This window comes from Carassius auratus, unplaced genomic scaffold (assembly GCF_003368295.1).
Source record: "Carassius auratus strain Wakin unplaced genomic scaffold, ASM336829v1 scaf_tig00216409, whole genome shotgun sequence".
Lineage (NCBI taxonomy): Eukaryota > Metazoa > Chordata > Actinopteri > Cypriniformes > Cyprinidae > Carassius > Carassius auratus.
Window position 1 is genome coordinate 18,347 of NW_020528556.1, and position 13,528 is coordinate 31,874.

General features: G+C 42.2%; 1 protein-coding gene across 1 annotated transcript in view; it reads left to right on the plus strand.

Annotated features, from left to right (window-relative positions):
- The window catches only part of LOC113098062 (voltage-dependent R-type calcium channel subunit alpha-1E-like), a 68,281-nt gene that overhangs the window by 11,934 nt on the left and 42,819 nt on the right, over nucleotides 1-13,528 (plus strand). The window contains exon 5 of the mRNA XM_026263040.1: nucleotides 7-146. Within this exon, the coding sequence (XP_026118825.1) occupies nucleotides 7-146 (140 nt within the window). The remainder of the gene's footprint in view (nucleotides 1-6; nucleotides 147-13,528) is intronic.

Sequence of the window (13,528 nt, forward strand, 5' to 3'; positions counted from 1 at the left end):
TTTCAGGAAAAAACAGAGCCCTACTTTATAGGAATGTTTTGTTTTGAAGCCGGAATAAAAATCATTGCTTTGGGATTTGTATTCCACAAGGGCTCGTATCTGAGGAATGGCTGGAACGTCATGGACTTCATTGTTGTCCTAAGTGGGTGAGTGACAAGTGCTACTATCTTCTGAGTGATGCTGGGTTTGCTGATTTTAAACCTTTCCATGTCAGGGTTAGGCATCTTCATTGGTTTCGAATTTCATTGCATGGTTTTATTTCAGTGGTTTTATTTACTTGCAGATCAGAGTTAGTCAGCTGAACCTTTTGATAGTTTCCCTGTATTTTGGATTGTAGAATAAGAGAGTGTTTCCTTGCGGTCAACATTCTGCACTGGTGAGATGTTGCACAACATAAGGCTGTATATTTGCTTAAATATGCTTGAGTTGTGCCTAATTTTACTTAATTAAATTCTGCTTGATTGAATCATCTGGGGAGAGTGTTAACTTTCAGACTAGATTGAGTGGAGAAATGAACAGCACCTTGAAAACACTCCATCGGCAAGAACAGATATTGCATTAGCGCTGTCAAAACAGCAGTGTCAAAAAGTGCTATCCTCAAGGGAAAGGCTGCAGCAGCTTTCATTTACAGAGTAAACCACAATTTAGAAGCCTGAAGGGCAGAGGCCATTTTGCTCAGTACCATTATGTTCTTCATCTGTTTTTCAGAGAGGACAGGTATCTGAAAGAGAAGGAAGGAAGAGAAGGAAAGAAAAAGCAGACACACACATACACAGTGCAACGTAATGATTCATATGAAATATTAATCGCTGTCATAGTGTTAAAGTACAAAGGGAGATGGGGTTCTTAGAGAATTTGACATGATTTCAGCTTGCTTTCATTATTAATGACCCTGGATCTTTGTCTGGTTTAAGAGAGGAAGAAAATGTGAGAAAGACTTTAGCCTCTCAACCCCTATTTCTCAGGGGCCTGTAAAATGTATGCTGACACCTGACATGCACACACAGTAATAACAACACACACAAACACCCATGTATACTGTATAAACCTCTTTGCCTCGAATTCAAGACAAAGTTGGTTACACACATCATAAAGGGAAGAAATCATCAGAAGCAATAATAATTTGCAGCTAAAAAGAACATTATTTTGTGTATTTGTTGTAATGAAATGTGTTTATGCAATTTAAGGTAAAAAGACATTATTTTCTGCATACTATACATTATTGTTTCTCCTCCCCGCCCTGCTTTGTGAAACGCGTCGATTTTCACAAGGCTCATCTCTCTGAAAGCGAGGTGTGCTGTGATTGGCCAGCTATTCAGCGCGTTTTGATTGGCCGAATTTGAATGTTATGAAATGTTATGAATGTTCAGAAATGTTATGCCCCTTAACATAATGTGATGCCGTCTCCCAGCTGCTCTGCTTGTCCACATCCCATCATCGGTTCTCTTTTAGCAGTTCAGTCAATGTACTGTTAGTACAGTAACTGAATATCTTGGGATATTGGTTTATTTCATGTCAGAGGGAGTGTATGGCACATTTATAAACCAAATAATTTAAGTAATTTGTGGATTATTGCGAACTGTTTCAAATTATTCAGTTCAATTTGGTTAACTGGTTGGACCGGTTCACTAAGATGATCTGGTTAAATAGAATGATTCATTCGCGATTTGGACATCACTAGACGAGACAAAACCAATAAAACCCATTACAAATGAGGCATTTGTTGCATTGAGTTGGAACATAATTACTTATTGGAATAACTTATACTGTCTTTTTACATGTTTTCTTGCATGTGCTGCATAAACATAAAACCATGTCTGCATTTGTGATCTGAGAAACAACAAATAACATGCCTTCTCTACACTGCTCAAAACTCGCGTTTGAAACATCATTGACAAATTATTTAAATATAAAAAACATACTTACAAGTTGTGAGTCAGAAGTGTCAGACTGTCATTGCAATGTTGGAACTGCCCAACTTTCTAGAATCAGCCTTTGTCCCACAGACACACTGTAGGCTACTGGTTCAGGAAACACTCCTCATCCTCCAGAAATCTGTATATTTGGGTTGAACCGTTCTGGAACGGTGTTGTAAAAACAACTTAACCATTGGTTTCTAGTTGTGTCCTCTTTGGAAGGCCAAACAAAGTAGTTACGCTTTCACAACGAAACACACAGTGTCTCCGCAACGCGGCAGCGGCAGCAACAGCAATAATAAAAGTTACACCTTCTTATTTTGCATGAACATTTGGCCGATGTTATGCAGATCTTCCCACATCATGATGTAGACGTGGGGGTGTGTTAGAATGAGCCATTTTAGTAGGGCGTGGTTGACTCTTAACTTTTATCAAGAATATATGTCTCTTTGGGTTTGAGACTTTAGCCAAGTTGCAACTTTACGGATCTTCTTTGTGCATCAAGACACATTCCAAAGTGAAAGGAATCATAGGAATCATATGTATTGTTGTGTTGTACTACTTGATTTTTCTATATGTGCACAGGATTTAGTCTCTCTGGCATTCGGTTTAGATTTCCGTGCTGGCACTATCCACATAATAATGTGCCATTCTGATTATCTGGTAATCTTTGGTTAATGAGGTCAGAGTTGAAATTGATTGAACTTGAACTGACTGGCAGTCAGATCTGGACAAGTTTTCTCTGTTTCTTTCACACGCTCTTTATCCTGTCTGTGTTCCTCCATCTAGATGAAATGGTGAGGCATTATTCCATCAAAGCTTGCACCCTCATTAGGAGTTGAGTGAAGATGATAAGCTCTGGTGGTATCAAATGAGTCATAGTCACTCATTAGATTTTAATGAAGTCATGTCCACAGAGTACAAGGAGAAAGAATGGAAAATGAATGGAGAGAGAGAGACAGGAAGTGCACAGAAAGTTCATCAAATATATTACATTGTTACATAAAAACTGCGTTTTGTTCATGGTAATTGCAGCTTATATAATATTTTCAATTAACAAATTTTAAGCCATTATTAATTAAACTATTTACTGTTGTAATAGCTTGCATCAGTGGGATGCCAAGTAATTGACTACAAATCCACAGTGCCTTTTGTCTTACTGAAAGTACTGTTTCGGGACTTTATGTTTTAATTGGTGACTGATTGATTTGTGAAAACATAAGGTAAACTTTTTTTTTTTTTTTTTTTTTTTTTAATGTGGAATGATGATTTAGGCAAGACCAAGAACATGTTTTAAAGTAAATGGATTCAGTTTAGATTTTTTTAATTACCTATTGTCTGGTTCATCTAAACACTAATTTGTTGACACTTAATTAATGTGTTCTTGTTTTATTTCCAGTGTCACTGATTTGCAGTTATCAATGCATGCTGACATGTTTTTGTGCTGTTATTCCCCTGCTCTTGACTGTATCTTAGCAGCATAGTGTACACTGTGTACTCTGAAGTACGGATAAGCGCAGTATGGTGGCATGGTGGTGCAGAAGTATGATTGTATAGTAATTGTGAGTAGGATAAATGGGTTGCCAGTCCTTCCTTAAAGCCTATTATTAGCTGGCACAGGACTCCAGTCATTTAAACGAAATGGTGTCTTTGCAATCTTGGGGTCTGGTTGCAAGTCACCCAGAATTTTGGGGAATGAGAGGACCTCATCCCTAATGGCATTAATTAGCATTGGTGTCTACTAGTCACCCGCCCCCTCTTTAAGTTGGGGCATGTGGCATGGTGTACTCCCGTTGCATTCTTTTTCTTTGTTGCTGAGGCTCTGGCAAACATAAAACTCTCTCAGAGACCATGATAAGCTTCCTTCTAATCCACCAACATCAGTCTGTGCTGCCAATTTTGTGAAAACGTGCATGCGTGATGGTAAACACGATTTCTTTGAATGATGAAAATTATGGTATATGATGTAAAATTTTTTGTGTGCGCACAAAAGTAAACATCAGTACTAAAAATAGTACTTTTTTTTTTACTTTAAAACATATTTAACCCTCACATGTCCAAGTGTTGATATTAGTTGTATTGTTTTTCCCTGTTAAACATGTTTTTAGGAATCCATTGCTTTTAAAAATGGAATTTTAGGCGGGTTTTTTTTAAGTTCTTTTTTAGAAAAATGTAACAAAATTGCAATGCTGAGCTCTTAAGGAGGTAAAAATACACATTTAGAGAATTCACTTTGAATTTGCCTCTATAAAAGTCTTTCCAATAAGCTAGACTGGATTTTGCCTTTGAAAATTTGCTGATCAATTGTAAATGTGACCTTCAAAACAGTTATTTGTAGTGGTCGACCGATATATTGCCAAGGCCTATATTTTGGATGATATTTGACATTTTTCACATTTCAGCGTCAACATAAAAAAAAAAAAATTATATTGGTCGACCACTAGATATTTGGTGTGGTGTATATACAATGATATGCTGAATTAACTCTTTTATGTGAATAACATTTAAAAAATGTTATTCATCAAGAACCATTGACTAAGTCATTCACAAAATATTATGTGTAATAAGCGTGTAAAAAAATATGTCAGGGTCAAAAACTTAAAAAGTAGTTCTGTGACCATCTTGTGTGAATTTGGTTTGCTGGAAGATTCAAATTGTAAATCATTTCCTGCCAGACTTGCTGTTATTATACATTTCACAGTGAGAGCTGCTTTTATATGCCATTTTAACTAATTTTAATTGTAACTAAATGTTCAAATCTTGGCTGGTTAACATGGCCCTGTTAGCCCCTGTATTGGTGAGATACTGTAAGTACACCATCTGATTCTAAAAACATCACTATAGATGTTTAACTTCACTATTGACTGCTATTCAGAATTTGCTTTGCAATGCAGAAATTTGCATATAGTTACGAATATCTGTAAACATCTGTCATGTAAAATAGTTTATTCAAGCCAGTAATAAAAAGCAAAAAAGCAGTTTAATGATACCTCTTATTTATTCATTTATTAATTTTTTTACAATTTTGTTTTAACTGACATTTTGTGGATTCTGCAGATTATGATTAGGATTAGCATGCTTTTCTGGATTTCTACTATCATCATACTGTTGACCCCATGTTCAACATTTATATCAACCGTTTATAATTAGATTAAAAAAGCAGAATCATCGTGTTGGAAAAACACATTAAGCTCAAATTAATGCTAGGTTATCATGCCTGGTGACAGGTAACAATTGTAAACACATATTTAATGAGATTGTGTGCCTGGCTTGCTTCACATAAACCCAGCGGTAGCCTAGTTATTATAAACAGCTGTTGATTAATTGATTGATCAGTTTAAATTTGCGCTCCCCATCTCCCCGTGGTTGTTTGCTGTAAAAAAACAGTGGTGTGAGCCTACAATAATTTCTACTCCTGGCAAACAGGCAAAAGCATATAGGAGTTCATCTGCCAGGAGCCTGTCGCGCCACAGGGGTGTCCACACTCTGACAGGACAGACAGCTGTCATCCATGCATGGCTCTCATTGTTCTAGCAGGCCTTTACACCCACACTGTTTTTAAGAAGAACTAGGCTTGAAGAGACAATGCTGTAATACAGGTAGCTGAGTGACACGGGAACAGGGAATAAGAGCTAGCCTTAGTTTAACCAAAGCTCATCTGTCAAAGGGAGGAAGCCCAGCTGATATATTCATAATGCATAGAGCATGTAGAAGACAACATCACTGTGACACACTAAAAGTATATATTTCACTGGTGATGTTAAAATACATACTTTTGAATATGTGGTGACATTATGCCGGAATTGTTACCATTATTGTTAAAATGTTAATACAGTACATTTGATTCTTTCACTATATTTAATCCATGTTAAATTGATTAAGCAAGCATATCAGTTATTGATATGAATGTTTACTTTGCAATCTGGGGACCTATAGCATGCTATTTTTAATGCATTAGGATTTAGGATGCAATAATCCAAGCATTTACAGGACCACCTATGAGAACATGCATATAAGCTAAGATTGTGTGTTCCATGTGCACACTTTTTGTGTGTTAATTATAGTGCCTGTCTGTTAGCAGCTCCTGCACGGAGCCACGTGACTAGCACAATACAGCTTCTTCTGGAAAATGCATTCACACACTCTATCATTACCTCAGCTGCTGATGTAAGAACAGCAGGCTTGAGTCTTGACTATGAGACGCAGATGCTCCAGTGAACAGGAACAGGGTGAAACTCCATGTCACCATGAACCCTGAAACTGTTGTTACTATATAAAAAAATAATGTTCCCTTTCAGTCGGTCACTCTCGACGCCACGTCGGATGACCGACGAATATGGGATATCGCTTCGATAGACCAATCTACTTCGAGTGTAAACTAAACGAGCCAATGCACATTGGCATGCAATTATTGCATCCAGCTGCCGCTGATCACTGCGTGAGTATAAGAGGGCAGCAGGTGCAATGCATACCAGCTTTTCGCTTCGGAGCCGAGCGTTAGTATCGCTCTGCTCAACTGTGTCTGCTGTGAACTACGGGTTCAGCACGCTCTCGGAAGCTTCGTGTGTTGGCGAGACGGCGCTTCAGCGGCGGTCGTTCCTGTGTCGAGTGGATTTGCACACTTCAGGTTGCACTACCCCTGTCGTGTTGCAAGCGGCCATCCCCCCTGTGCGCTTCAGCACTGAAAGAGCATTTCCTAAAAGAGCAAATTCTCTCTAAAAGAGCTTCACGGGTGCGTCTTTGTAAAGACGACGGATCGTCCTTATAAGGATGCCGTTTCACCCGTGCGTTTCTGGGTGCGGTCGTTACCTGGCACCGGGTGATGGTCACGATCGCTGCCTCACGTGTCTGGGCGTCGAGCACGCTGAGGTGGCTTTCGTGGATGAGTCATGTTCTCACTGCGGGAATATGACCATCTCGGAGCTGCAAACCAGGCTCCGCTACCTTCAGGGGGGCGGAGTCCCGTTGCCGCGGCCGCGATCTGGGGCTCGTTCTGGCGGCCGACAGACGAGAACCACTTCCGGCAGTAGCGCGAGTGGTTTGAGGATCACAGTGGTGGCAAACCCCGCAGGGAACCAACCCTCTGGGGACCATCACTCCTCTAGCACCTCCGATCCAGTGGAGCAACCCACGGAACGCGCTGGGCCCTCTTCAAGGAGCGTACCAGCGGTATCCAGTGGGACTCCCCCCGACCAGATGTCGATTTCAGCATCGGAGGGAGAGCTGTGGCGGTTCGAGAGCGTCAACAAAGGCCCTACTCACGCACCCTCTGCCAACCCGTGGAACCAGGTGAGCCCTGCACCCCACACTCGCACCACACTCCGGCCTGCTCACAAGCCGCCCGAGTTGGGCCCCTGTGTTCCACCTCGCTGCCCCACTGCGGGTACGGCTGTGGTTCTGCTGGTCCCGCTTGTACGGTTCTTAGGCGCCTGGTCAGCGCTACCCAGCCCGTCTCGCTGGCTTCTGCGAACCATCAGCCTCGGCTATGCGATTCAGATCGCCCGGCTTCCCCCCAAGCTCTGCGGTGTCCGCTTCACTACAGTGGAAGTGTCCGATGCCCCTGTCTTGCGGAAAGAGATCGCAGTCCTACTGGCGAAGGCCGCGATAGAGCCGGTCCCTCCAGCCGATATGAGGAAGGGGCTTTACAGCCCGTACCTCATTGTACCCAAGAAAAGCGGTGGGTTACGACCGGTCTTGGATCTGCGAGTTTTGAATCGGGCCCTCTATCGGCTACAGTTCAAAATGTTGACACAGAAACGCATTTTCAGGTGCGTCCGTCCCCAAGATTGGTTTGCAGCAATCGACCTGAAGGACGTGTACTTTCATGTGTCCATACTTCCGCGCCACAGACCTTTTCTGCGGCTTGCGTTCGAAGGACTAGCATATCAGTACAAGGTCCTGCCCTTCCGGCTGTCCCAGTCTCCCTGTGTCTTCACGGAAGTCACGGAGGCAGCTCTCGTTCCTCTCAGAGAGCAGAGTGTTCGCATTCTCAATTGGCTGATACTAGCACAGTCTCGAGATCAGTTGTGCGAGCACAGGGATGTGGTGCTCCGGCACCTGAGCCTGTTGGGCCTTCAGGTCAGCTGGGAAAAGAGCAAACTCTCACCATTGCAGAGGATCTCTTTTCTCGGTATGGAGTTGGATTCGGTCGAACAGACAGCACGCCTCACAGAGGAACGTGCGCGGTCGGTGCTAGCCTGCTTGAATACGTCCAAGAGCAGGACGGCGGTCCCACTGAAACTCTTTCAGAGGCTCCTGGGGCATATGGTGGCCACAGCGGCACTTACACCGCTCAGCCTATCACATATGAGACCGCTCCGGCACTGGCTTTATGGCCGAGTCCCGAGGTGGGCGTGGAAGCGCGGCACTCACCGGGTCCAAGTTACACCGGCCTGTCGCCAAACCCTCACTCCGTGGTCAGATCTGGCATTCCTATGGGCAGGGGTGCCCCTAGAGCAGATCTCCAGGCATGCTGTGGTTTACACGCATGCCTCCACCACCGCCGGGGGGGCCACGTACAACGGGCATGCAGTCTCATTTTCGGTCAACGATTCGTGCCTAGAGTTCGGGCCGGCTGACTCCCAGGTAATCCTGAGGCCCCGGCCGGGCTACGTGCCCAAGGTTCCCACTACACCCTTCAAAGACCAAGTGGTGAACCTGCAAGCGCTGCCCCTGGAGGAGGCAGACCCAGCCCTGGCTTTGCTTTGTCCTGTTCGAGCATTAAGGTGCTACGTGGACCGGACGCAAAGCTTCAGGACCTCAGACCAGCTCTTTGTCTGTTACGGAGGCCGGCAGAAGGGGAATGCCGTCTCTAAGCAGAGGATGGCCCACTGGATTGTGGATGCCATAACCCTGGCTTATCAGGCTCAGGATGTGCCCTGCCCCGTTCAGGCTTCGAGCTAACTCAACTAGAAGTGTTGCATCCTCCTGGGCGCTGGCTCGTGGCGCCTCGCTGACAGATATTTGTAGAGCTGCGGGCTGGGCGACCCCTAACACGTTCGCTAGGTTCTATAGCCTTCGTGTAGAGCCGGTATCCTCCAGTGTTCTCACCTCAAACGGGTAGTGGCACTGAGAGGCCCCGGTTAGTGTCGGCTTGCTTAAACTGCTCCAGAGTGTCCGAACTGTAGACCCTGTTGAGTTCCTCCATCACCCTAGGCAGCTGGACGCGGCGGAACGTCCGGCGCCAGGCCTTCATGATGAATCCGTAAGAACCATGGAAGGCTGGGCTCCATATTGAGACCTAAGCGGTACTCGTATGTGTATAGTCCACGGTATAGCCTTAGAGCCTGTGTTTCCCCGGCAGACTTCTGCCTTCCCAAGAGGGTTTTAATCACCTCAAATTTCTCCGTATACTCCTAAACGGATGCTATATGTGTATTTGCCTCCGAGACCTCCTTCGGGAAGGATGGGGCTTCCGCAGCGTCCCGGCTCCAAGCGGACCGGGTACGTTTTCCCAGTGTTATCCAATCTCACCCAGTGAGGTAGTGCTTTGACAATGGTGAGTGGAGCTACTTGTTCTGAGCCCCGGCCTACACCTAATAGGGGCGCAGGCGGCTCGCACAGGGCACTGGAAGGGGCAGCACCCATGGCGCTTTGATAGGGATCCCATATTCGTCGGTCATCCGACGTGGCGTCGAGAGTGACCGACTGAAAGGGAACGTCTCGGTTACGTATGGTAACCCTCGTTCCCTGAAGGAGGGAACGGAGACGCCACGTCCCGTCGCCATGGTTGCTGTACCGCCGCTGAGCTGCCGGGTTCCCGGCTCGGCTCCTCAGCGAAAAACTGGTATGCATTGCACCTGCTGCCCTCTTATACTCACGCAGTGATCAGCGGCAGCTGGATGCAATAATTGCATGCCAATGTGCATTGGCTCGTTTAGTTTACACTCGAAGTAGATTGGTCTATCGAAGCGATATCCCATATTCGTCGGTCATCCGACGTGGCGTCTCCGTTCCCTCCTTCAGGGAACGAGGGTTACCATACGTAACCGAGACGTTTTTCATTCTATCAAACACTTCTGTGACATTTTTTACACTTTGTACATACACACAGGGCTCCAGACTAACATTTGATCGCTACATTTGAGGTTATACTGATGGTGGCGCCAGGAGCAGATTTGGTTTAGCGCTGGTGGGTTGATGTGTGGGGGTGTTCAAAATAAAGATCATTTAGGTCATTTAATCATAAAATTACTATTATTTTGCATTAAAAAGTGCATTTACTAATAATATTTCATTCATTTCTTGTTTATTTTTCCTTTGTTTATTGTTTATACATATTTGACAGTAAAAAACTAAGCTTGAGTTAAGATGCATTCAAAATTTACTTTTACTAATCAACAGTAACAGGTGCAAAATATACTATTTATATACAGAAAATATATATCTTCCACTATTATTAAATGTACCATTATTTTCCTAGCATATGGAATTGACCAACTTCAGTGATTATGTGTGATTTAGTAGCAAATTGAAGAAAAGTTTGTGACTTTTCTTACTTCATACACAAAAAAGTGTACAATTCTGAGAAAATCTGATTTCTTAATGATTTTATATTTTAGAATAGTAATTTTATACATTCAAAATGTAAAAATTGAATGACTAATATGCAGGGCTGGGCGATATGACTATGTAAATCGGATGGACGAAATGAAAAGTCTATCGATTCATATTGTGCTCTAACATTTATTTTGTGGTGCCGCAAAATACATTGTTTACGGCAATACGTTTTCATTATTTGAATGACGGCAGTCTTACATGCATTAAAAGGGGATGCAGGCAGACACGTGAATAACAACATATGCACACTCATGTCACGTTGCTGTGTGCATGGTCACGAAAACTTAATGTTTGCATGTGTTTTTAAGCACTGCCATTTAAAACAACTGATTTTAGGCCATTAAAACACAAACAAAAGAGCTATATGTGTGCGCTGTCTCTGTTTAAGCCGTTTAAGAGCTTGTGTGCTTTTTGGCTTTGAACAATTGCATAAACACTTATATGCATCCAGATGCAAGTATCCTCATAAACAGTCATTTAGGTCTCTAGGTTGCGCAGAAATCCCTCAACGCACTCTTCCTGGACCAACGAGGACAACAGTGTGCATGCACAGGGAAGAGACTGGTCTCCCAAGGAGAGGCTCGTTGGGCTTTTCAACAGCAGCAGTGATGAGGCTCCATTTACATCAGGTGTGCCAGCACTGTTTATGTATCTCAAGTGAGCTGAAGTTTTTTAAAATTATTATTTTCTTGTATTAGTTTAATATTGACATTGGTGACAAGGATTATGAAAATTCTATGGTATCAACTCTTAATATCATAAAAAACCTTATTAAAAGAAAAAAGAACTATATCAAGATATATATCGTTATCAAGATATACAATTTTTGGATTGTGATAGAAGATTTTGGTCATATCGCCCACCCCTACTAATAAGCCAATAAGTTCTCTACTGCTGCTGTTTTCTGGTTATAATTGTGATTTTATGTTTTGAATTTATATTTTACATAAGTGTTTGTTTACCACAATGTAGGTTATATTTAGTTCATCCCATTAAAAATAACATTCAAACTGGATCATCTTAGAGCTTTGAAGTGCTGGAAATAGTTGTGTGAATTGCTTGAAAGTCATAGAAAAGTGCTTGAATTTCTCTCTAAAAAAGTTGTCCTGAAATCCTGAAATGAATTGAATTATGCATTCGACTATTTCTACCACAACACCATTGTTACAGTTAGCATTACCACTTCTGGTTTCCTTACGTATGCCAGTGCTGTTTATAACAGATTTCTGTGCAGAATCTGAATGATTCTCACTAGATCTCGCTGCAGCCTTATCGTGTACGTATGTGTGTGTGTGTGTGTGTATAATTTTATATTTCTTGAACATATTTGAACTTATTTGTTGACTAGATGTTGAAATTAGTACAGAAAGATCAACAGTTTGCTTAAAGGCTTAGACATGTATTAGAACATTACTACATTAGAGAACATTAGAGAACATGAGTATTACCTCAAGTGGTTAAAACATTGTGACCAAACACACACAAGTCTGACCCAAATATTTTATGTCACAATGGTTACCATCTATTTGCATTAGTTAATATCCAGCTGGTCACATTAATGCAATTGTTAGCCAACAAAGTTGCATATTTAATGCTGTGACATTAGAAAGACAAATTATATGTATATTTATCAGACAAAAATCCTGCCATGCCACAGAGAGTGCCATTCACACAGTTCTCCATTAAATTACATTATATTTGACCCAAATTGTAGTCAATGTACATAATGACTTAAAGAGCCAGTAAGATGAAAATTCTAAGCTTTCTATCACTGTTTATAAGTCCTGTACATTAGGTTTAAATCCATCCAAGGTTAAAAAACATTGTCATTTTGTCAAAATATCATTTTAAAATTACCTCAATTCTCAGAGATCCCCAAACGGTTCACGCGAAGCTGTTCAAAAGATTCAGTTTCCTTAAACCCCACCTTTCGGTAGCATACTGTGTTCTGATTGGTCAACTAACATAGTCAGGTTTGATTGGTTGTTCCGCACACACCTCCACGGTAAACTATGCGTTAGCATCTGTTTGGGGTGAATTATGTCTTATTCCTTTCACCGCGAAGCAAACAGTAAAGTAAAAAACTTGAACAGTCTCGCTGCTTTTTCTTCTGTGTGGGTGTATTCAAGCCGCGCGCTTCAGTTTGAATCTGAATAGCGCGTTCAGCGCGGGGGCGTGGTCACATTAGATATAATGAAAGGAGACGTGAAAAATGCACATCACGTAGACATGTCAAGCTTTCTATAGATATCTCTCTCATGTCTCTTTGTTGAGAATTTACGGAGTTACACTTCATTTTAATGACGTGTTTGTACATGACGATCAGCGCAGACAGGCTGCAGACAGCACACATACTGAAAAGACGCTCGGGAGAAAACAAACACATAACTTCATAATCATACTTCGCGTTGTGATTCGGAGATGCTCGTTGTTCTAAATAAAGTTGGTAAAGAACCCTCTTTTATGGCCAAACGCTTTGAAAATCGTTTGTACTCACCGAGATTAGAAAAGCAGTCATCAGTGAAATGTTGTGAACACAACAAAAGGGTATTGCTATTTGTTGTACTGCTCTGGTATTGTGGTGAAAATGAATTTTAGCCATTGGTTCTTCTGATTTTCATTCTTTGGCAGTGAAAATAAAACAAACTTGCCTTTACAATTAAAAACACACTGTCTCCTCGACATGATGCTGTCACACCTCTATCTGTGTGTGGGGGGGTGGGGCAGGGCAGAGTTTTGTTTCTCCCAAGACGGTAGGCAGAGATTATTATGCAAAGTGTTCCTAGTGACGTACATAGAGATGGGCAAAAGATCTGAAATCTATAACGACTTGTTTCAGCGATTCAGAGTCGACTCCTTACTTTAGAAGCCAATAACTTTATAAATCGTGTACTTTTTGGTTTAATTACTTTTCACATTGTTTACACTGATGGACAGCTACAGCATACACTGTAATACAGGTATTTTTTTATTTCCCATCTGTGTGGCTCTTTAACCCTAAGCAGTAAAATTATGCATTGTGTATTTTCCTGCGAGACATTTGTCTTTCTGTG